Below are 27,082 nucleotides of genomic sequence, written 5' to 3'. Positions count from 1 at the left end.
GAAATGAAATTGAACGTAGATCTTTCATCAATATTTTCACAAAATATTATTAAAATTTGGTAAAGTAGCACTCATTATTAATACGGTGGCTGATTTGAGCCTTTTCTTCACGAAAATTAAGTATCGGGCGAAAAGACGCAAATTTGAGTCGCTAAACGTACCAATTTGGTCTTTTCGCCTCGAAAACATGAGATACATGTAATTTTCGTCTCTTTGGGTGAAAAGACGAAATCAGCACAAATCAGCAAACGTAAACCTGCATGTGCAAGATTAATAGATTCTCTTACCCCGACAGGGATATCCAGTTTTACCGGTGTGAGATTTTCTCATCCTAGGGTAAAGATAGGCTACACGAGATCTTTGCACGTGCCCAACAATGGTATGACGTCACGACAACAGTATCATAACGTCGCGGTAATAGTATTATAATGTCACGACAACAATGAAATGACGTCACAAAGACGGCGAAGATGGCGACTCATTTACCATAGCAACGGCGTAGCTAGGTTTGGAAGGACCTGTGTGCTTGGGGGTGCAGGGGGCTATCCCCCTGCTCAGGGTACAGGGGCGAAGCCCCGGTAGGGGGTATGGGGGACGAAGCCCCCCAAAAGCTAACGGGAAATTGTTATAATGTAATAACTATTTTACCTCTTTGGTGAAGTTCTATAAACGTATATATATGAATGGTTAAATGGAGGTCACGATATTAAGGTTTATAACTATGCGAAAATAATATACAAAATTAGAACAGTGGTGATTTTATATTGTCTGCACTGTATAATCGTACTATACTAGACTCCCCTGACCAGTGCTCGAGCAAAAAACACAGATTTTGGCTGTGAAAAACAAAATAGTAAGCAATGGCTGAATTTTGTATTATTTTAACTTGGGACAAAATTTTGGCGAATATTTTAACAAAATTAAGATTAAGTTCGCGTGTTTGGTTTGTTTACGAGAGCAAATCAAAGACCACTGCCAAAACGGTGGAAATTGCGTAAGACCAGTCACCGAACACGTCAAAAAAAAATGAAACATTATATTTATGACAAGATTTCTACCTATTCTGGTCTATTTAGATTTCTTTTTCTAAAAATCAACATTCAAAAAATATTTTCTAAATCCACAACCTGAACTACATATTCGACAAAAACAAAGCCAACTATTTCGTACCACGGAAATCATTGGTTAACACGCGTTTTAACGGGCTGGAAGTGAACCAAAATGAAAAAAAAAAAAAAAACCAAAAAAAACCCCACTTTTTTATTACTAAAGCGAAAAAAATGTTGTTAATGCTATTTTTAAGATGTTTTGCTATCATTTAACATAATTATTTGTTTTAAGAATATTTCTAATTTTCATGCGATGTTGTTTATTTTAGTGATCGTAAGTGTTTGCCTATTCAAAATCCTCATTTGCTGGAGAGATCTAATATTTTCTTCGACACGATTCGAAGATAACTACATTTAGCAATTGGTAACAGGAAATATATTGAATATTCTAATAAATGTCCTTAATGGCCAATACATTAAGTCTTTCAAATGTGCACAAAGTTATGTTAGGCATACAGCCGGTCATATCACGTGTATTTTTACGTCATTTATATTCTGCAGCGTTACGTGTATACAAATGTTGTATTTTTTTCTGACTGTACAAAAATGTTAGTCAGATTATTTTTTGTATGCTCGAGCATGCAAGCATGCACGGGCGCTACGCCACTGCCTAGGGTAAAGACAAGCCACACGAGATCTTAGCACGTGCCCAACAATGGTATGACGTCACGACAACAGTATCATGACGTCGCGGTAATAGTATCATCTTGTCACTACAATAATGAAATGACGTCATAAAGGCAGCGACTCACTGAGGTCACGTCATCCTCGCTTGCATAAGTGAGACAAAGCCTCGTGTTTGACAATTTTTAAAAGAATCTTACCCCTCAGGTTGAGATTCTCCTGTCTCGCCCCAAAGGGGATAAAAGATTCCCAAGCAACCGCGGGATAACCCTGTGAAGTATGGGAGAAAGATATATCTTTCGCATGTCTTAAGAATAAAATCCTAATGAAACAATCATAAAAAATATGATTTTGAGCAATAAAACTGAAATGGAACCATCATACAGTACTTTATGCTTCATGATTTTATTGATTTACGAAAATAAACAATCATCGACTTATTTAAATAGATGATCGAAATAAAACGTTGGTGCCATTTATAAAGATAGCTTCATGTTGGCGGTATAATATGTATTTGCAAGAGTTTTGCAATCTGATGAGTGACAAAATAAATACTCACATTTTAACTTTGGACTTGAAAAACGACAAAGAATTTCTTATAGGTTTAGTCATTTGCTTAAAATGAGTGTTATATCGCCCTGGCGTTATTTTATATCGAGATATGTAATGTAGGAATCACTTTATAAGTTAATGACTTGCATCGTTCAATTTGAACTTCACATGTCTTGAATAAGACAAACAGATGAACTTTGTGCAACTAGGTGATATCAGAAATGAAGAAACAAATTATTTTTGAAAATTGTCAACAAATCGTTTTTCGAAAATTCTACCCAAATGAGTGTCAACAGTATTGTTTATAATCACAATTTGTCTTATGTTTGTTAATTTCCACGCTGGCACACTCCTCCCCCTGTGTTAGTTCAACTGTATTGTCCCTAATTTGTTCTTGTCATATATAGTTATCATCTAAACCATCTAATGTTACAATTTAAGTTTAATTCGCCCAGCAAGCAAATACTCTTATTTTTTACTGATGTTTAGGGTGTCAAAGATCACTCCCCAAATTTTAATTTCTGGCGACATTTTTCTGTAATAACAGACACAAATATATATGAAAAACAAAGAAAATATCGTAGCAAGTATTTGGTGGTAAACTCTATATTTTGATGGTGTTATGACACTCTGCTCTGGACAGGACTGTTAACCTAAAGCTGCCCATAAGGATTCTCACAGCCGAGTTGTAAATGTCACACGTCAACTAACCTATCGTCACCATGTCAAATGTAGGATTTTAACCGAGTAATCAAGACAGTCAAGATTCCTTTGTAATCATGTCAATTTCCTCGCTTTCCTCATTACATTGTAATTAAGTAATCATTAAGAGGAACTTAGTTTTGACCATTCTGATGAATTTGCAGCCATTCTGAAGCTGTTCTTGACTCGACAATGCCATTTTTTCTCAAATCCTGCAAAAACACCACGATAACAACAAGCAGTGAAGTAAAACTAACTACCAATTTACTTTTCAATTAAACCATTTGTATGACTCCAGAATAAAAACAAACATCAGATTCATGTTCAATATTTTATGAGAATTGTGAATTGTTACAAATGTTTACTCAGGAACAAGTACAAATATGTTTTAACACAGGTGTATGTATATCAACAAAGTTCACGATTTTTCAGTACATATCAGTTACAATACTATTGATAGGTTCTTCGAATAACTGTATTGCAATCCACTGTAGTTTTGTATGATAATGCTTGCTGTATATTACCTGGTATGTCAATTCAAAGCATATTCATGAATACAAAAATCTGTTCCGATTAGCTAAATGAATAAAAGTTCTACATAACAGAAATATCTCTCAAGTCATAGGAAACAAAACCTACTTAGATGGAAATTATATTCTAGATGTTTTAGTCACTCTTCTTCTGATAAAAATAGAATTCTATAGGTATTACTTTTACCTAAAAAGGTATTCTGCTTCAAAAGCATAATTTCTTCAAAGGTAAAATAGTTATTTTGACATCAGGAAAACTACTATTCAAAATTAAAAGAAAAGAAAAATTCTCTAATTGTTGCAAAAATATCATTACATCGGTTTCCTGTATGTACATGTACAGTAGTACAATACAGTATTTTTTTTATATCACAATTGCATTATTCGTATTTCGTGAATCTAACACTTTCAAATATATTTTTGTCAAGTTTTATACAAAAATTATCGTAATTTTTTTCACTCTTTGTAATAATATTACAACACCTGCCAGAGTGAGACAATCTTTATAAAAACACGAACTGCCCAATATGCCCTGAGTATAACACAGTTAATGAAAACATGTTTTACCAAACACTATAAAATAAGCCCTCCCTCGCTCATCTCACGCTCGGCCCAAACCAGCGGGCTTACCTTTCACTAATAACAATCTGTCAGTAACCACAGATCATTAAGACTTTGCTCCACCATTATGGCATATATTGCTGGCCATATACACATGTAGTTCATCATCACAAAACCATTCCAATAGATTTCTGATCTACAGACTTCATGAGAATACAAGTAGATCAAAATCACTTCTGTGCAATATGAAAAATACAATATTGTCAACAATATGCAAATTGCATCAACTCATGATGATTGAAAGGGTATGCTTAACCAAATAATTTACATGGTGCCTGAAAACAGATTTAACTCGTTCATCCCTGAAGCTGCATTTAGACTCTTCCAAATCAAAGACTAAAGAAGTCCATTATGAAATTTCAGGGGTGAATGAAATAAGAATAAAGGGAGAAAACTACTGAAGTATTTATATATGAGGAGAAACTTGTGAAAACTTTAAAGAAGATCTACAGTACTAAATGCTATTAAGGACAAAAATTTCAAAAGCTATGCCTTTTCTCGTCAGAAAATTTATAAAATGTTTCAAAAACACACATCTTCATTTTAATCTAAAATGCACACTACATAGTTTTTACTCATAAAAGAAATTTGTGAACCCTCTGTTTAAGTTCACAATTTGAAAGAATGTACATTAATTGCAATGGGAGAGGAAACATGTACAACCTATGAAATAACACCAATTAATTAAAAACAGATATCTAAACAAATGTGATAAAATGAATATCTCAGAAACATGAATTGGTTGTGGAACAGACATCAATTCTACGTAATGCATCAGATTAAAAAAAAAATTAAAACAAGACCAGTCTACTTTATTATTATATACATTGCCAATATTCGATAATGATTTGGATGGCACATACAGATAGATTATATACAGGGTTTGATAATCTGTAGAGACTGTGAGTTGATTTTGTAGTAGCACATTGAAATTGGCAAACATTATCAATATACTGCAACTGCTGGACATGAAACACAGTTTATTTTATGACGGTTTCCAGATCCAAGTATTGCCAGTTAAGTACAATTTACCATCGATTAGTCCCACCTCCCAAAGATAATGATGTCACAAAACTCGCATCAAATGATGACGTCATTATCACTGGATGGTAGGACTAATCTACCGTAAATTGTATTTTATCCACATCATTTTTGGGATCTAGAAACCTCCGTATTGAAAATAACCAAATCCAATCATCTTGGTCAAATAAAAATGTTTGAAAGCTTATCATCTTTCCATTGACCTATAATTAACAAGGTTCATCTGTATTGATTTTTAAAGCATGAAAACAATAACGATACTGCAGTTTTAAGTGCACCTACTTTAATTAATACTACTACATTCACCTGGTCTTTGATTCATTTTGGTGAGCAAGGGCAAGAATATTCTCAAATCCAACCAAAATGTAATGTCTTTTTACAATATATAAATATCATATATCTGATAGATAAGAATCAACGAAACTGCAATTTATCAAATTCTGAACATTAAATACTATATCAGTGCCTTTTTATTAAATTCTAATGAAAGCAGACAATAATCTATTAAACAGAAAATAAATAAATATGTGATAATTTGGAATCAAATTAGTAGTCGATCATACAAATTAGGCAAACTCGCACATCATGATTTGCACAATAAATATGGTCTATGTACAGGTAAAATTCAGAAAAGTGAAGTTTATTTTCAAACATTTTAAAAAGGAATTTCATCAAGCTCTAGCAGTATAGTAATGTTTTATTCAGAATACCAGTATTGGTTTATGACTTTTGATGAGGAGAAATATGCAAATTAACTGATATGAGAGCAGCAGAAGAACAGATAGTGTGATCAATCTAAGACATTGAGTATGTAACAACATATTTGAAGGTCAAACAAAATCAAATATAAGGAAAATACAACAAAATCCAGTTTTACTAATCAAGAGTACTACCTTTAGGCCCTGGTTAATAACATCTTATGTCCAGAAACCAGTTACATGAAAATAGCTACAATAAATAGGCCCAAAAACAAAACCTTAATAAAAATAACAAAATGAACTAATATCTCACAACATTGAGTGGGACTAAAATTGATTCAATTCTCTAAATCATAGAAACCGAAGAAAAGTTAAAGTATGAAAACTGGAAACTTATACTGATCTGTCCGACATGAATACTATTTTTTTTTAAATTTTCTATTGTTCTATGTACATTGTATACACATGTAATACACAAGACAATAGATATCCAAGCATAGGGGATACATTTTAACCAGTTTTCAAAATCCTTAATGAAAGTTTATTTTCTTTTGAAAATGATTAAAGATGCTCCACCGCCGACAGAGCATAAATGAAATTCATCATTTGAAATTTTTTTTTAATCATATATATATATATCTAATTAACACAAAAAAATAATATAAAATAATTTATTTTCGCCTTGGTGCATGCGCAATTAGTACTTCCTTCCATATAGGATATATTCCTTCCATATAGGATATAGTGCCATGGAATTTTTTCGGATGCTATTAATTATTTTTCATATTTTTAACTTGAAGTAAAATTAGAAGCTCAAACTTTTCAATGGTGGTACTGATTAAAAGTAAGTAACTTTTGTAACTGAGGAAAAATACTAAATCGTCTGCTCCTGTTTTGATAGTGAAAAAATATCATTTGTCAGCGGTGGAGCATCTTTAGGTTTTCACATTTTAAGCATGCATGCTTGCTTGATACAAATAGAACCAAAAGTTGAGGTGATACATTTTTTTCTAAAAAGAATCTATTTCCACGTCAGAATACCAAAAGTATGTTTTTCTGAAAAGAATCTATTTCCACGTCAGAATACCAAAAGTATGTTTTTCTGAAAAGAATCTATTTCCACGTCAGAATACCAAAAGTATGTTTTTCTGAAAAGAATCTATTTCCACATCAGAATACCAAAAGTATGTTTGCTGAAAAGAATCTATTTCCACGTCAGAATACCAAAAGTATGTTTTTCTGAAAAGAATCTATTTCCATGTCAGAATACCAAAAGTATGTTTTTCTGAAAAGAATCTATTTCCACGTCAGAATGCCAAAAGTATGTTTTTCTGAAAAGAATCTATTTCCACGTCAGAATACCAAAAGTATGTTTTTCTGAAAAGAATCTATTTCCACATCAGAATACCAAAAGTATGTTTGCTGAAAAGAATCTATTTCCACGTCAGAATACCAAAAGTATGTTTTTCTGAAAAGAATCTATTTCCACATCAGAATACCAAAAGTATGTTTGCTGAAAAGAATCTATTTCCACGTCAGAATACCAAAAGTATTTTTGCTGAAATGAATCTATTTCCACGTCAGAATGCCAAAAGTCGTTGATCATAGAAATAAACATCATACCTGTAGAATTTGGGTTGTACATTTTTTGAAGATTTTGAAATGAAGAGGAACTTGATTCAAGTATAATAATTATTTTTATTTGTTTTCATACTAAATCTGACTTTCTGATTGGTAGATACTTTTTCTTTATACTACTTTGCAGAAAAAATCTGAAAAAGGCAAGAAAACTTGATGTTATCGTGACGTTACAATAGAGACAACGATGTTGCGTATTGATTTAGAAAAAAAATCCATTGGAAAATCAATGGAATACGGTAAAACACAGTTATAACAAACGTCTGACGACTAGCAAAATTACTTTGTTATGAGCATGATTCATTACACAATGGCCGCCCGTTATTTGTCTATGACTTCATAACCCCAAACGATATTGAGAATAATGTTTATACTTTAATTCAGTTCACTCAATCAGGTACTAATTAGGCATAAATTTCCGTAAAGGACTTGGTATGGTAATGGTCTTTTGTGGCCCCTAAATCCGCTATATTTCAAAGTCTGTTATTTTAAGATGTGAATCTTGAATTTCAAATATTAACTACAGATCTGACATATTTGATAGTGCTATTGGGTAATATAGCAGTTCTAGTTGCCATGGCAACCATTTTTTATCATACATTAATTATGCAAAATGTGAAAATTTCATCAAAATGTGCCCTTTTTTGCAGTTTTTCATCTCGTTAACATAGAGCGCATCCTAGAATAAACTTTATATTTCTCAAAATGATGTATTCTTCATGTCTGCTAATTCCCTTACAATATAAAGTTTGTTCTAGGTTGTGCTCTATTGCTTTTAGAAGAAAAACTATCAAAAAATATGCCGAAATTGACCAAATTTTGAAATTTGCATAAGGAGAAGGTACGTTAAGACACGAATATGGCTGCAAAATTAATTCTCCAGTAAAGAACAACATATTTTGCTATATAACAGTTGAATATATTTGCTAACACATTACATCCAAAAAATATCCTGCATGTGACAATTATGTTCACTATGACGTCATCAACATGCAGTTTCCCGCCATTTTTCACAAAAATCCTTGAAAAATCATGCTTTTTGAGTGGTTTTCTCTAAAAATGAATGTGGCCGCCTTCGTGGAGCAGAAAAAGATTTTCACACGCTGTGTATTGTGTATTTACGCATATCCATCAAAATATAAAGTTGCTCCAAGCTGGCGGCCAAATTCATTTAAAGGCTTTCTAACCTAGAGATGGTAAATTTCTAGCAAAATTTGGCGAGAAAAGGAAAATCATCAATTTGATGACGTCATAGGTGGAGCACATCGTGTACATGGTTATAAAAAGTTATGTTTTGATGAATGGCAAGTATGAGAGTATTTATTGATGTGAAATTGATGTGGATCAGAGTTAATATTTTTCGGCCTGAAAAATGAAGGCCAAATACTGGTCCTATCATATCTACTCCTTTATGTAAAGTTACCATGGTTATATAGCAAAAACTTACTTTCTGTCAACAAAAATATCAGTAAGATTTTATCAGGAGCGTATTCAATATTTCTAACGCAGCAAATTAATTTCTAAATACTTTATTTGAAATTTGGTAGATTTGGGGGCCAAAAAGAGCCATTACCATATCTAGTCCTTTACTTACTTTTATAATAAAACAAATTGAGTTGTGGCGCATTGATATCTTATCCAATAATTCAGTTTGGCAAATGACTGTACCGCTTTTAAAATTCCCAACGAAAATGTTTTGTATTTATGACGTCATAATATGTGACGTACAATTCTTTCGGTCTATGGAAAAATAACATCAAAGATCTAGCCAATAGAAATGAGTAACATATGAAATTAAAATATGACAATATATTTTGACAAGTTCCACAGAATAATATACTATTTATCATCTTTACCATAATCAACTACTGACTGAAAAATATATGTTTATAAAAGAACTGTGGAATGACACGAGCACTGGTCTTTCACAAATATCATGTTATTTCAATCAAAATACAAGAGAACATTTGGAACTCGCAATCTGATACCAATTATGATAATGAGAAAAAAGTCTATAGACATTCATCAAAATGCTTGCACTAGATTAAATATGGCAAAACAATATACAAGGTTTTTATAATTATCAAGATGAGTTCTTTTTGCATGAATACGACAAATATTATTGTATATTTTGAATGTTGAATGCATAAGCCACAAAAAGATTGTGTCCGTAAATAATTTGAAAACAGAAACTGCAAAAGAAACCACAAACATTTCATGCTATGACTTTCTAGTGCATTTATCCTTTGTAAAAATATATGGAAAAGATACACAGGTGAAATGCTAGCTGACAGTGAAAAAATAAAAGAACAAGTACTTAAGCCTGCCAATGAATAAGTAACGACTTCTGACAGGATTAAACTCTAAAATTGTAAATCTATCTTCACAAGCAGACTTCACTGTTCTCAAATGATAATAATAACAAATTGATTGACCTAGCATGTAATATAATACAAAATTCATTCTACCAAAAATAAATCAAACCAACATGTTGACAAATTCATAATGAATTCAGAAAAATACCTTGTCATCCTAATCTATATATAAATATATATAAACTACTTAATATTGCAGATGAAACAAGTTCCTTATCAATCCAGTGACAACACATACGGAGTGCAATAAACAATGAAAACCTACAGAGAAAGCATTCAAAGGGTAACTATTTCAATTAACTTAACAATTGTAAAAAGAAAATAAAAATGATGTTTTTCCGAGTGAAGAAGTGTACACTAGGAACAAAAATAGCACTAACCATGTAGCACTGTGTGCTGTTTTAACGATATCTTATAGGTACTTCAGAGTTTAAAATAATCAGAGGAAATATCCTTAACCACTATCACAGGTTTTCTCCCAAACAATAACAAACATGTTCCAAGAGTACAATTAATCACGTCAGAAAAAAAAAGAAGATCAGAACATAACTCCAACAAAATGAGATAATAAAATCTATAATAGGGTGAAAATGAGATGGTTAGCACTTCTCAAGTCAATTTTCATTTTCTAAATTTGAAAATCCTAAACAAGTCCATTATTACAACCTGTTGTATCCTGTGCTGGGTCGCTGTACTTGTGCATGACACACTGGGCATTCCATGATTTTTGTTACGCACGTTTCACAAAACACCTGGTGGCTACACTGTAACCTAGATGTCACTGTCTTATCCTTGTCCTGGCATATTAGACACTTGACATTCTGCTGATGGAACATTATTAACTGCAAGGAAAATAAAGACGTGTTGGGAGTTTTGAAAGCTATAAATTAGATGAAGCAAGGAGCAAATAATGAGAGTGTATTTAATGATGGCAAAATTCTATGTTTTATTTCAAATCTTGACAAATTTACTTAAAATAACCTTTCTGATTCATTTTAAACAATCAGACATACAATATCAAATATAATCTACTAGACATTGGAGATTTTTTTTATCAGCTTTCAAAAAATCAGTCAGTAGTGCACCAATTTTTGTGCCATGCATCTTTTATTATATTAATATGCTCACATGTGGATATATTCCAGAACATTCAAATAATTCCACTTCACAGTAAATCATTCATCCATCTAGATTACCAATATCTTCTTTATCTGATTTCTAAAACATTTTATCTTTATATATCCTCATATTACCTCCGATAGTACTCACCCCATCTAATGTTTTCAAATCTCGTGTAAGCTGCTGATGTAGCTGCTGTAGTTGAGGCATTCCTAATGAAGGCAATTCATTCACTCTCTGTAGATACCTAATTTGTGGACCATTCTGTTTTGCATCCATCTCTTGCTGTAGCTTTTTGGCATGTATAATGGCCTGTGAAACGATAGAGGTATACACACATTCCTAGTAAAAGTATTGCTGAAGCACAACAGAATGTTACAAGGGTCTGTCAAGTGGACAGGGATATCAACTTCAGTGTAGGATTTTGGCTTACCAGTAATTTACACGTTGTTTGGGAAATCCTTGTCAACATGACTCATGTTTGATTTATTTTTTTCTCACAAACTTATAAGGAAAACCAATTACAGTAGTATCCAAGCATTGTTATCTCAACCATCACAGGAATCTTGTTTTGATGATTGATGACATCATCAGCAATATACGTCAAATCTATTGATGATGTTACGCAATTGTCTAGCATGTGCGACTTGTCTATGACTCAGTAAAAACATGTCGAATACATGAGAAATACACATTCCCTGCTGATATCCAAAAACTATTTTTTATTAGGGGTGCCCGATATATTTCAATTAACATGAACATTAACACAACATTGCAATATATCACAATACCTTTTACCATATCATGGCATCCCTATCTATTAAACAGTGATCTTTGAATTGACCCCAAACTCAACCCCAGGTTGTGTTGCCTCATCTTAAAGTTACTTTTTTATGAAGTTCAAATCAATCCTTTCTGAAGTTGTTGTCTGGAAACCAACATCAACAGACAAAGACATACACTTGTCACCTCCAGTAAGCAAATGTACAACATTGGTTCATTGTTAGTTGTTAACACCGCTTTTTTATAAATAAAAGGGGTGGCCATGAGTAAACTAATCAGAGTATCAGAGTTTGGTCCACCTTGAAAATATAATCGAAAGACTTTATGTGGGACATTACTTAGTTAAATAAGATAATAAATCTATACATTTTCTAGTTAACAAGGTTTAACTGTACTTCTGTATCCTACCTCATCTCGCTGTTTTACAGCATGTAATCTCTCATCATCACAGTATTTTGCTTTCCTTATAGATTCTTCAGCCTCCTTTTTCCATGCTTCACAAGCCTGTAAAACCATGGCAAACCAATAAGATCACAAAATCAAACATTCAACTTAACTCCAATTTCATTCATCACCAAAACATGTATTTCCTGAGGAGCTTATTCAAGTTAAACATCAATTTTGAGGTACCAAAATGACAGTGAAGTATGATTTACTGTGGAAAAGTCCCACCATCCGATGATTATGACTTTATTTTTTGACATGATTTTTGTGCCTCAAAATCACCAGAACTGAGAAGGTGGAACAAATTGACAGTTAATCATACTTTACCCCATGTCATTTTAGTATCTTGAAACCTCTGTATTGGCAATACACATATGACAATTAATACATACAAAGGAACTCTTTTTTTACCTTTAATATTTGTATTAACCCTAGCCTTGGATAAAATCAAGGAGATACATTAATGGAGGGACATCTATTGATAAGTAACTGAATCTTAAAGGTTTTATCGTATCATCATGGAACAAAACAGCTGTATGTTTCCATCAAACATTTTCAATTTGAAATCCCTTTGATGCGTTTTATGAAGTCACTGATAAATGGCTTATAAACACGAGGACTTACACACTTGGCCTGTGAGTAGGCCTGTTCCCAGTGTTCCAGACGTGTCTTGTTGTGTGAACACTCGTCCTTTAGCTTCTGTAACTCTGTGGCCTGGGCACTGTTGGAGAGATTTGAGGAGGAGGACGAGTACAAAGGAGAGTGGGGACCACAAGGGCCATTCCGCGGTGACATTGAGTTAAAGTCAGAGTAAGAGAATTTGTTGTTAAAATAGGAGGAACTCTGAAATAAAATCAAATTCAGCATTTAAAGACATGATAAATAAATGATTTACATATTCAACAATTTCAAATCCAGCAATGGAAAATAAGGCAATAACTTAGACACAAAAACATTGGCAGAAATTCCAAAATTTAGTTTTCCAAATATAGCAATCTACAAACCAAACTAAGAGACTGAAATAACAGGAAGCCTAGGGCCTTAGTGGTCACATGAGTTTGGATACAGAATGAAACAAAGACTTATGAACACTATATATTCGCCCATCAGGCCCTTGAAATCAGTCCGTGATTTTATAAATTTGACTTTTTAATCTATGAAGATTATTTGGTTTCATCAAATCTCTGATTTCAAAAGAAGATTTTTTTTGAAATTTTAGTCATTTTGATCAATAGGCCCCGCTCCACTTGTTCTAGGGGACAGCGAGGACCAATATGGATATATTAAAATGCTATATCTCTAGCTTATAATTCTAACCAAATTTGACTCATTTCCTATGAAAATGACCAAATAATGCTCATAAAAGTGTTTTTCCTTTAGAAAATATAGTAAATTTTTTGTAAAGGGCCTTAAGACCTTTTAACCTATGTAGAGTATCTGGTTCCATCAAATCTGAATTCAGAAGAAGATTTTTTGAAATGTTATCCATTTCACCCCTTTTGACCCCGCTCCTCTGGCCAGGACAAATATGTATATGATGATAAAATGCTCTTTCAGGCTAATAATTCTAACAAAGTGTGACTCATTTCCAATTCATAAATGTGTTTTTCCTATCTAAACTAAAGTAAATTTACCCCCTCCTCAGGGAGAACCATAAGACCCTAAGGTAATAAAATTCACAATTTTTGTAATGTCCTAAGACCTTTTTATCTATGAATATGGTTTATCTGGAATTTCAGAAGAAGATTTTTTGAAGTTTTAGCCTATTTGACCACATTTGACCCCCACCTGTCAGGCCCTAGGGTCTGTGACCATATAATTCACAATTTTGGTTGACCTTTGACCAAGGAAGGTTTCTGCAAAATTACAACATATATGGTTCAGCATCTTTTTGAGAAGAAGTCAAAAATATACATTTTTTATCGCCATACGACAAACGATGACAGACAAGGAAACAGACAAAAGGCGAATAAAAAAGGTCACTTGAGATTTTGTCTCAGGTGACCTTATAAAAGTTGACAGTAATACCATTGAAGAGCTAACAATTCAAAAAGCATTCAGTACTTACATGTTCTGTTTCATGTTTGGTCGGTGGCGGCATTGATAGGATAGGGAGAGTAAAACTACCATACGGCGATGGCGGAGACTGAGAAAGGCTACTTATACTCCCTCTGGGTAAACCACCAGGTGGTATCCCTATCGGCACAGAGGAGACTCCAAACCCTGCCACAGAACAAGTAACATGTACAACACTAGTGATAGGTCAGATCAAGTTGTTTGTGTATTATAAACAGTCGGGGTCATATTACAAGCATGCCAGTTTTGGGCCATTGAGAAAAGCTAGAGTACCCGAAGTAAACCATTAACTTGGTCAGAACTTTGCAAATGTCAGCCCACTTCATTCACAGATGGCTGGAGTATTAGAGCAGCTGTCACTTACAGTGAAATCAATATTTTTCCAGGTGTCAGTTATGCTAAATTCAATATTTCATCAGATATCCTTTAGATTGAACTCTCACCTGATGATGGGATACCAGCACTCAGTGAACTACTTAATGAGTTTGTGTCATTATCTTTGTCAACATCTTTATCAATGCTGTTCACATCGATGTCTTCCAGGTTCAGGTCCTCCAGGGCATGTCCTTCAAAATAAAACACAGCATTTTCATCAAACCATTGCCATTATTCAGTAATTCAATTTAACAGCATTTTCATTAAACCATGGCCGTTATTCAATAACAGCATTTTCATTAAACCATGTCATTATTCAATACTCTTAATTTGCATATTCCAGAGTTATCTGCCCTTGCTGGTAGGTATAGATTGTGACATCATAATGGATACCTACTCACAAGGAAGCTAACTCTACTGGGACCCAACCAGTAGTCGTGACCGAACAGTAGTCTTGATTGTGTGCATATTCTACTGTGCATCCATATTTCCGAATGTCTGGAGCTGTTGATAAATACTTTATGGTAGTGTTGTTTTGTTTTTATGTGTAAATATTGTGTTTTGTGAGATGCAAACTATTATATTTTACTTAAATCACGACTACTGTTCTGTAACGACTACTGGTTGGGTCCCAGTAGTTATATGCAAAGACAGATTAACAGCATTTTCATCAAACCATAGCCATTATTCAATAAACAATTTTTTTTTATTTACTGAATTAATACTTACCCACAGATAACTCTGTCCCATAAAAAGATGATGGTAAATTTCAATACAATAAATGGAATTTACGGTAATCCACTAGAATTCTGATTTTTTCTTTCAAAAATAACAGAACTGGTTTAAATATTTTTCTCAATCTTTGTTGATGTGTTCTGCAAAACGCAATTGGGCTAAAATTGGTTCAAACAATGCGATTAACTAGTCATGAATTTTGTCGCTGTTGCTGGAAAAAACATAACCTTAGTCTTGCCTTCCTCAACAATCTTTTTCACAATTGTAAGCAAATGTATCACCTGATTAACTATTTTTCAGTACACCTACCCAAGATTGCAATAAACAATCTGATAATTGGGTGATCGGGTGGTGTAGTGGTTAAGCCACTCGCCTTTCACCTAGCCGGCCGGGGTTCGATCCCTGGCACGGACGTGAAAAGGTTAGGGGTCACCTGCCCGATCACGTGGGTTTTCTCCGGGCACTCCGGTTTCCTCCCACACTAAGATCCCTCGCGCGCTTACATCCGGGCCATCGAGAGTGATTTACATAAGTTGTATAGCTTGTTTCGTAATCGATGTAAAATAAATAAAGTTTATATTTTATAATCTGATAATTCAATTTAACTGTCCTTTAAAGTATATTATGAAAAGTAAGAGCACTTTGAAATACAGTTTTCAAATCAAAGGACTTAACACTTGGCTTACTAGCTTTAGTACATATTTACCTAGCACAGACTCCACTGTGTCCATCGCCGGATAGAAGGAGGGAGTGGAGGTTGACATTGTAGAAGTGGCTGTCACATTGTCCCCTGGATAGAACGCTGGAGCGAGAGGTGACATGTTCGATGACGGAGATATAGTCTGTTGCATTCCTACACTTCCAAAGGAGCTGGATAATGCACTGTTGTTTCCATTATGATTAAGTGAATGTACTAGCACTAAATTTTGTTTTCTCTTTTGTTTTTCTGTTTGTTCTAAAGTGTTATCATTGTCTATCGTTGAAAGCTGCTGCCACAGTTTTGCCTGTAAATTGAATGGATTTCCTTCTTTAAACATTTGGACATTATTAACTCTGTAAATATGTTAACTAGGTCACTTATTATGAGATACCATCAGTAATGAAGAGATAAAGCTTCTTTCAATATCTTTTGAAATGTTGGATCAAACTCTAACAAGAGATCCCAGAGGGATCTTGGCGCCCACCAAAGAATGATCTATGTCTGACAACAGAAAGAGGGATCTTTTCCCTGCTTTTCAAACTTTTACTACATACTATATATGAACCTTGAGAAAGATCTTTTCAGTACTTTCTGAGATATGTAGCAGTAACAAACTTCAATTATCAAAATTCAAGATGGCTACCTGTCGATCATCTTGCTGACCGATCTGTCCCAAAATGCAATATGCACAACTAGGGTCGTAGGGGAACCTACATATAAAATTTGAGAAAGATTCCTTCAGTACTTTCTGGGAAATAGTGTTAACAAACTTTAACTATCAAAATCCAAGATGGCCGCCAGTCAGCTATCTTGTTGACCGATCACTCCCAAAATGCAATATGCACAACAATGGTTCAAGGGGAACATGCATATGAAATTTGAGAGAGATCCCTTCAGTACTTTCTGAGAAATAGCGGTAACAAACTTTAACTATCAAAATCAAAGATGGCCGTCAGTCGGTCGGCCATCTTGTTGACTGATTGGTCCCAAAATGCAATATGCACAACTAGGGCCCTAGGGGAACCTATATATGAAATTTGAGAAAGATCCCTTCAGTACTTTCTGGGAAATAGCGGTAACAAACTTTAACTATCAAAATCAAAGATGGCCGCCGGTCGGCCATCATTGTTGACCGATTGGTCCCAAAATGCAATATGCACAACTAGGGCCCTAGGAGAACCAACATATGATATTTGAGAAAGATCCCTTAAGTACTTTCTGAGAAATAGCGGTAACAAACTTTAACTATCAAAATCCAAGATGGCCGCCAGTCGGCCATCTTGTTGACCGATCTGTCCCAAAATGCAATATGCACAACTAGGGCCCTAGGAGAACCAACATATGAAATTTGAGAAAGATCCCTTCAAAACTTTCTGAGAAATAGCGGTAACAAACTTTAACTATCAAAATCCAAGATGGCCGCCAGTCGACCATTTTGTTGACCGATTGGTCCCAAAATGCAATATGCACAACTAGGGCCCTAGGAGAACCAACATATGAAATTTGAGAAAGATCCCTTCAAAACTTTCTGAGAAATAGCGGTAACAAACTTTAACTATCAAAATCCAAGATGGCCGCCAGTCGGCCATCTTGTTGACCGATTGGTCCCAAAATGCAATATGCACAACTAGGGCCCTAGGAGAACCAACATATGAAATTTGAGAAAGATCCCTTCAAAACTTTCTGAGAAATAGCGGTAACAAACTTTAACTATCAAAATCCAAGATGGCCGCCAGTCGGCCATCTTGTTGACCGATTGGTCCCAAAATGCAATATGCACAACTAGGGCCCTAGGGGAACCTACATGTGAAATTTGAGACAGATCCCTTAAGTACTTTCTGAGAAATAGCGGTAACAAACTTTAACTATCAAAATCCAAGATGGCCGCCAGTCGGCCATCTTGTTGACCGATTGGTCCCAAAATGCAATATGCACAACTAGGGCCCTAGGGGAACCTACATGTGAAATTTGAGAAAGATCCCTTCAAAACTTTCTGAGAAATAGCGGTAACAAACTTTAACTATCAAAATCCAAGATGGCCACCAGTCGGCCATCTTGTTGACCGATTGGTCCCAAAATGCAATATGCACAACTAGGGCCCTAGGAGAACCAACATATGAAATTTGAGAAAGATCCCTTCAAAACTTTCTGAGAAATAGCGGTAACAAACTTTAACTATCAAAATCCAAGATGGCCGCCAGTCGGCCATCTTGTTGACTGATTGGTCCCAAAATGCAATATGCACAACTAGGGCCCTAGGAGAACCAACATATGAAATTTGAGAAAGATCCCTTCAAAACTTTCTGAGAAATAGCGGTAACAAACTTTAACTATCAAAATCCAAGATGGCCGCCAGTCGGCCATCTTGTTGACCGATTGGTCCCAAAATGCAATATGCACAACTAGGGCCCTAGGGGAACCTACATGTGAAATTTGAGACAGATCCCTTAAGTACTTTCTGAGAAATAGCGGTAACAAACTTTAACTATCAAAATCCAAGATGGCCGCCAGTCGGCCATCTTGTTGACCGATTGGTCCCAAAATGCAATATGCACAACTAGGGCCCTAGGGGAACCTACATGTGAAATTTGAGAAAGATCCCTTCAAAACTTTCTGAGAAATAGCGGTAACAAACTTTAACTATCAAAATCCAAGATGGCCGCCAGTCGGCCATCTTGTTGACCGATTGGTCCCAAAATGCAATATGCACAACTAGGGCCCTAGGGGAACCTACATGTGAAATTTGAGAAAGCTCCCTTCTGTACTTTCTGAGAAATAGCGGTAACAAGAATTGTTAACGGACGGACGGACGGACGGACGGACGGACGGACGGACGGACGGAAGGACGGACGGACGACGGACCACGGACGAAAGGCGATTTGAATAGCCCACCATCTGATGATGGTGGGCTAAAAACAAGAATTTCTATGATGAAATCGGAGGGTCTACTCCATCTTTACACATGTTAAAACAATATTTCTTTCATTAAAGTATACATTCATACCTACATTATTGAGCTTAATACTGAAGAAATCCAATTATAAAGGCTATCTTAATAAGACTATCAGGCTAAATATTCTAATAGAATATGCATACTTTCCATCTTTAGCAGACAAGAGATCCCAGAGGGATCTTGGTGCCCACCAAAGAATGATATATGTCTGACAATGGAAAGAGGGATCTTTTCCCTGCTTTTCAAACTTTTTCAAACATATTACATATAAAATTTAAGACAGATCACTTCAGTTCTTTCTAAGAAATAGCGGTAACAAACTTCAACGATGCAATCAAAGATGGAGGCCGGTTGGCCATCTTGTTGACCGCTCAATCCCAAAAGGCATTATATACAACTAGGGCCCAAGGGAACCTACGTATGGCCATCTTGTTGACCGATCAGTTACAAAATGCAATATGCACAACAAGGGCCCATGGGGAACCTAAGTATGGAAATGAGAGAGATCCCTTCAGTACTTTCTGAGAAATAGCGGTAACTATTAAAATCCAAGATGGCTGCTGGTCGGCCATCTTGTTGACCGATCAGTCCTAAAATTCAATATGCACAACTAGGACCCTAAGGGAACATACATATGAAATTTGAGAATGATCCCTTCAGTACTTTCTGAGAAATAGCGATAAGAAACTTTAACTATAAAAATCCAAGATGGCTGCCTGACGGCCATCTTGTCGACCGATTGGTCCCAAAACGCAATATGCACAACTAGGGCCCTAGGGGAACCTACATATGAAATTTGAGAACTTTCTGAGAAATAGCGATAACAAACTTTAACTATCAAAATCCAAGATGGCCGCCTGGGGCAATATACATATGAAATTTGAGAATGACCCCTTCAGTACTTTCTGAGAAATAGCGATAACAAGAATTGTAAATGGACGGACCGAAGGACAGACGACAGACCATGGACGAAAAGCGAATTGAATAGCCCACAATCATCAGATGGTGGGCAAAAAATTTGGAGACTTATCCCTTGAAACTTCATAAAACTTACCTGGGATTCATCCCGCTCTGATCCAGGAGCTTTCTGACAAAACCAAGCACTACCTACTTCAGAATTAATACTGCTTGACATACTACCAGATCGACCTTTCCCAATAGGCTCAGGCATTGGACTGCTTGTGTTACTATTGACACTACCTTGGCCATTGTTCTGAAATTCAGAAACAAAGAATTTTTATTGCATTGAACAAGGAATGCAAATGTGCTATTCAAGAAACAACAGTTTTGTGTAATGCTATATGCCAGTCCTATGGGTTTGTGGCGCTAATCTCCTTGGAATGGATCGCCAAGTGATTAAGATGTCGTAACATAATATGAATAGTCATGAGACATATGGAGTAGTTGCTATTAGTACTGAAAGCTAATTGATAGTTTTTCTTCAGGTGTTCCACTTTCCTCCACCATATAATCCTGGCATGTCTTTAAGTAACCCTGGCTGTTAACATGTTACACTAATCAACAATCCACACAGATCTATTTTTTACTTACATTTGGAATACTGTTGCCTCTTTCTTTACCTATAGGATCTGGAAATTTGGATGACCCATTTACATTATTTTGAATCTGCAAGACAATGTAAAAAATGAAAGCATGTGTCCTAGATTGTACGTGGAATATACAGGTTCCACACACATTATTTTAACATAGATACTAATCCAACTCTCTTTCACCTCCATTATATTTCGCATTTTTCATTTAAGAAAAAAAGTTTACAAAGATTAAAATTTGTAGATTGAAAAATAAATGAAAATTCCTATCTATAAATATGGTGTAGATGGCCGTAGAGATAAACATTTGCAAATTTTACTTGGATTATGAAATTTGCTTAAGTAAATCACATGCGAAAGGAAGTTGGTTGAAAGAAATGTATATTGGAAAACATCTAAACAATCCTATATTGTTTACTGTATGTTATTGATACCCGAACCATTGAACTTTACAAAACAATTTCCCCTAGCTAAATTCAGTGCATGCTGTTTCAAAGTTTTCTTTGATCAAGTCTGTTCTTACTTATTTCTAGTTTCTTCTGTACATTTTCTATAAGCTGAAGACATTTTTGTTTTGCCTTTAATATCTATGCACTGGCTAGTTGGATAGCTTTTGTACTTACAGGTTTAACATTTTGATTATCTTTGCCTAAATTTTGTACTAAAGCTGGTATGGAATCTGTGTTGATCTGCATCAGGCCGCTGTCTATGGTCATAGACGGTAATACAGTAGATACAAACGCAGCTAAAGAGTTCTCACTTGTAGATAATAGGTTTCTATCGGTTGTTATTTCCTCTGCAATACGAGGACAAATGTTCAAGCATAAATTATTCATTACTTTCGCATACGGTTGTAATATACAGATATTAACTTAATCAAGTAAGAAATAAATTCCTTCCAAATCCATATGAAAAGTTTTATAACTTCAATTTGACAATAATTTTTTTCTTCCATTTTTTAAACTATCTGTTAGTTTCATATACTTCTTGCAAATGCTATATATATATATATATATATATTACTTTTTTCTCTCTCAAAAGAACAGTATTTCAATTTAATTATAAAATTGGAAAACAAAATCTTCAAAACACACGTTCAACATGGGCGAAGGCACAAAAAGGTCCCCTAGGGCAGTATCCGGTCTGCACCATGTCATTGCATTTGGTTGATTTGTAAATCTGAAAAAGGCAAATTTACAATTTTGATAAACAATATAGATAGTCACAACTGTCAAATAATCTATAAGAGCTACTAATAAGATTAAATAATATTTATCAAACCAGCATTCTCACCAATCTAGCAAAACTTCTCACACTGAAATGTTTTGGTGTGAAGTAGATTATCAATACTAACATTTTCCTAGTTGGCTTTTGACTGTCATCATTTACAGTAACAAGATTTACAGATTTATTACGGAAGACAAAACTCAAGACAGCTGATACCATGTCAGTTTTTGTGTATTTACAGTAAAACCTACATTAGTAATCACCTCTATTAAAGACCACCTTCTAAATAAGACCACTTTTCTAGGGTCTTAAATAATCAATATCAACACAAGTTTACAGTGTATAAAGACCACTTGGTTAAAAAGACACATTTCCTGTCCTTTAAGTGGTCTTAGGACAGGTTTTACTGTAGAGCATTTTTTAAAACATAATTATGCAATGATTGTGAAAAAAGTTAAATTGATGAATACATATAATAATAATCACTCTTTCCAGCCAGTATGGCAGTGACTTATGTGAAAAGAAACCAGAGTCCAGTATGGCAGTGACTAGTGAAAAGAAACCAGAGTATCAGGGGAAAACAAAGATCGCCATGACATATGATCATGACCAAACACATAATCAGAATTGATAAGGAACTATATACAAATTCTCAATATTTACAATATGGATAATATTGGGTACAAACAACAGCTGAACGTACTTCTGGATGAAACTGTTGCTCCGTCCTGGTATGACAATAAGCACAGTTGTCACCATTCTCACACTGCATTGGGTCTCCCCAGTCATCTCCATGTTTAACGTTGGGACAAGGGGTTGATCTACAAGAAACAAACATATAACTGATGATGAAAACTAAAGGTTGAAATATTACATAACACCTTAAAACTAAGCTTACAAAGATATTGATTAGTTACGACAAAATCAAGATCACTCTGAGTAAAACCTATATCTGCACTAAAATTTCAGGTACAAAAAAAACTTGCTGCAAATTAAATTCAATCTTCTACCAGGTGGTATTTCAGCATAATTAAACCAAAGTGTCAGAAGAATGTAACACGACAGAAATAACACTTAGCATTATGATATGGAGCAATACCCAGTTATTGTTGTCAAAACTTCAAGAAGCTGGTCATGGTAATTTTTAACATTTATATGAACATAATTTTGTAAAATTGTGTATGCATATAGTATATATGACAATTTCACTTCAGATTTCTTAGCTATAAATTACACTTTCCTTATAATTAGCCTGCTGAGCAGAATCAATATCTGTCTTGGAGAATGTGGTTTCTAAATTTTTGATAATAAAACATTTACCTGTATTTATGTTTCTTTGGACTTCTTCTGCGGTCCCTAGAATTGTGATTTGATGGACATGCATATCCTTGTCTACAAAGCCTTGGGGGTCTCTTACATTGCTCTGTTTTATAGTTGGCCAACACATAATTTGTATCTGAAATAAAGAATTTTTTAATGACTGATAAGATCCCTGCTGATATATATACTGCATTCATCCCAATAAATGCCCCCATCCCTATAAGCGCCCTTCCTCCTTTTTTAGTTTTCAATTTCACCTACTTCAAATAAAATGCAGATTGAAAATATTTTAAAACTGTATTGGTTTCCTTACTGATATCTTTTGCAAATTGATTTATGGCTTACTTTGAATAATATTTTTATGAAAGGCCAACCAAATTTGTTTCTGTTCCAAATTTGTTTCTGTTATGCGCCATCTTATTTGTTTCAATTTTTTAAACGCCCAGCACCTGGGCGCTTATTGAGTCAAATACAGTAGTAGAATTGCAGCTGTTTTAAATACAATCATTATCAAAGTAATAGAAGTACAACATGTACACTAAACCACAAAAGTGCTCTCCAGACAAGGTAATAAATATATTTAATTATGACATATGTAACAAATTACGCTTTATTACGTTGGTGTCCAGAGGTTTGTTATAACTTTGTTATATTATATATATAGACACTTTATCTTTCAAGAAATACGCTGTGAAAGAGCAAAGAAAAAAATCTGATAAAGAATTTATATATAGAAAGCTTTTCAGTTATCTGAAAACTTCTCAGTCTGTTGAAACTAATTCTGATTAATTTACAGGTGGAGATAATTGTTTCAGAGAGAATCAAGTCAAAGCATCACGCTTATTACCCTTGTATGAGCCTATCTAGACAGTCAAGGATTTGGGTCTGGAAGTCTAACACCGGCATAAAACAATGATGTAGTTGACAGTCACAGGGTCACATAATATATATATACATAAATAACCCAGTTGAGAGTATATACACCACAAGCTTGCACTGAATATCACGGTGCCCACCTGAACAAAGTTATACAAGAGGGCAGACACATGTCAATAGCATTAATGGCATTGTTTTTTTCATCAGGGCTTTTTTCACTACTTTGGTAATGGGCCTTGTGGCTTAAACGTAGAATTTGGGAAAATATGCGATTGATCTAAGAATTTGGGGAAAATAATAAAATATGAAATTAATCATAAGGAATAAGACTATTTCCAATATCTTTGCTTTTTCTCAGTATGATATGGGGCCAAAATTCAGTCCAATTTCCAATCGCAATGCATCTAAATGTTTTCCCAATTCAAGCCTTTAATTTCACAAAATTCAGTGATTTTTCAGGGTATTTTTGGAGAAAAAAAAAATCTGACACAAATTGGGAATTTTTAATCGCGAAAAGAGGTGTTTTAGGAAAAGTTACCCATTACAGAACATGGTGTTATAGGTAATTATATATTGTATAACTGTGTTATTTGATGAAACATGCTGTTTTTACATGGACCTGTATTGTATCAACAAAACAATCTTTTATCAGGACAGGGTTGGTTTTTTTTGTCTCATCAGTTTGATTTGGGAATTTTTCATTGTAATTGGGAAAAATATAGGGGGGTTTGGCATTGGGAATGGGGTCGTTTTCCGACCCCAGTTATATAAGGAGAAAAAATCACTGAAAATACAGTAACTTGAAATTTGTTTGATGAAGTTAGTTGGTTGAGACTTTAAATATTTGTGTATTTGCTTCAGAAAAATGACACTGGAAATAAATAATCTGATTCATTATGCTTTATTTCATATTTGGTTTTGTTGCATATTTTCCCAAATTCAAAGCCACAGGCTAGGCCCGTTTGGGAAAATAATAAGAGGCTTTTTCATTGGGAATGGTGCAGAAATTCTGTTCCAAATCTTGCTGATAAAAAGTTATGTTTGGATACGGATATCAAACATCCACTTTTGCTCAGTAACACATACCTAACAGCTAAAATATTTTGCTAAGGAAAACTGTTAAATTAAAACATTTTTAAACAACTTCAAATACTCCTGCATACTTTTACCAATGTTTGGGCAATTATTGTACATTAAATGTATCATTCATTATCAAACGAATTATGTTAGGAATTTAGAAATTTAACTTTTTTATACTCACCATTCCATCTTGGATCTTCTGCCAGAATTTTCTCTTTTTCTAAACTGCTAGGAGTTCCTGATTGTGATAGTGAAGAACTTCCACTTGCAGTAGAGCTCTTGTCTACATCTATAGACTGTAATTCTCTTACATCATAAGCTGGGGGTCTCAAGTCATTAGCTCCATGGGCAAATGCACAATGGGGACCATTTTTCACACAATTCCCTTTAGAATCTGTTTCATATACACATGTACCAGTTTTATAATAACGTAAATGATATCTTCTTTCTGTATCTCCTGCAGTTCTGTGTAAAAATGGGCAACTGCAAACAAAATATTTTAAATTGTTTTAAGTTCTGTGTCTGTTTTATTTAATAATCCTGATGTTCAATTGGTATGTTTATATATACTTTGATTTATACTGTAAAATGTATGCTGTTTCTAAATAAAATATCTAACTTTTCAGAATATGGAGATCTTTTGATGTCTTTATTTTATTAAATCAATATGGACTTGTAAAAAAATACATAAATAATTTTAGTTTTTTTTTTTTTAAATTATATTTTCAATCCACTAATGTCTTTTTACGTTTTATATACAAAATGTTTTGATTTATGATGCATTGTACTTAAAAGCGGTTATTGCTTAACACACAGAAATTGTTTTCTATTTATACTAAACGTGCAACTTCCCATGTTGTTCTTTAAGGTCAAGGCTAGTGCGTGACCCATAAAACACGCATGACAGAAATTACAGCTGATTCAGGATAAATTGATTTGCACATTTTAAACTGTTACCGTAAACGAAACATGAACCTACATTAACAATACTCCCACTTACAATATCAATTAACTAAATGTATGAATGGTATAAACTGAGAAGTTTTCCTTTTGCGCCGTTCTGTCACACACGTTCACAATATCGATAACAATGGCCTTGCGGCACGAACGTAAACACATCCGTTTCTAAAAATACTGTGAATAAATGCGGAGGAGAACTAGGCACTCAGATATACCATAATATTCATCAGAACATGGTTATCATATAAAATATAACCGATCGCTGTGACAAAATGTGTTAAAGTTGATATTACCAGCACAATTTCGGTCTTCTTACAAAATGGAGATGTAAATACAAGATGGCGGCGGCTTTTTGTTTACATCATGTCAAAATAAAAAGTCTTCGATAGCCAGTTTCAATCATAATTTCTTATCAAATAGGTGTCTATTGAAACAAATGAATGAGCTGAAACACTTGTAAGCATATGTCAAAGTCGAAATAGAAGCAAGAATGGTCAAAATGCAACTTTTTTACTTATAAATGCCCGTATGGAACTTTCCCACCAAAATTTTTGAATGGCGGACGATATTTTGACAGATCGGCTACTTACTCGTCTCCATCTGGGCAGACTCCGGTTGTCTCGTCATATTTGGTACAGTATACGTCAGGACTGTAGTTGAAGGTGCCATCGCGACGTCGGACGGGTCGGCGTCTCCTTTGATTCATGAAATGCCAGCGATAGCAAGTGTATGGTCTGTGTTGGGTACATTTGTGTTGCAGGAAGAGGGGGCACTGAGTTGTTCGAAACTCTTTTAAATACCTGCAAAGAATAAAATCAGCATGAAAGGCAAATTATGCGATGTCTGTGAATTTATCTATAACACGAAATGACATCATGGTTAAATTAACGAATTACTCACATATAATGCGGGGGTTTCTCCGTCTGTGCAGGAACCATTGGACTTTCTGACGGCATTTTGTTGTCAATAATGTTCTACTGCGCACAACTTGTCG

The 27,082-nt window shown here is 34.4% G+C and overlaps 1 protein-coding gene across 1 annotated transcript; it reads right to left on the bottom strand.

The window, feature by feature from the left end:
* Positions 1-3,304: 3,304 nt before the first annotated feature.
* On the bottom strand, positions 3,305-27,082 carry LOC138323325 (putative E3 ubiquitin-protein ligase UNKL). The gene is made up of 16 exons (XM_069267860.1): positions 26,989-27,082; positions 26,679-26,888; positions 25,310-25,611; positions 23,173-23,308; positions 22,556-22,673; positions 21,720-21,804; positions 21,249-21,421; positions 20,627-20,701; positions 20,130-20,288; positions 16,129-16,426; positions 14,756-14,878; positions 14,305-14,459; positions 12,861-13,079; positions 12,201-12,296; positions 11,160-11,321; positions 3,305-10,732 (listed from the first exon to the last, which is right to left on the bottom strand). The coding sequence occupies exons 1-16, from the start codon at positions 27,042-27,044 to the stop codon at positions 10,550-10,552; spliced, it is 2,550 nt and encodes an 849-aa protein (XP_069123961.1). The 5' UTR covers positions 27,045-27,082; the 3' UTR covers positions 3,305-10,549.

The sequence above is a fragment of the Argopecten irradians genome, chromosome 5 (genome assembly GCF_041381155.1).
Source record: "Argopecten irradians isolate NY chromosome 5, Ai_NY, whole genome shotgun sequence".
In the NCBI taxonomy this organism is placed as follows: Eukaryota; Metazoa; Mollusca; class Bivalvia; order Pectinida; family Pectinidae; genus Argopecten; species Argopecten irradians.
This window is presented reverse-complemented; position numbering and strand designations above follow the sequence as displayed.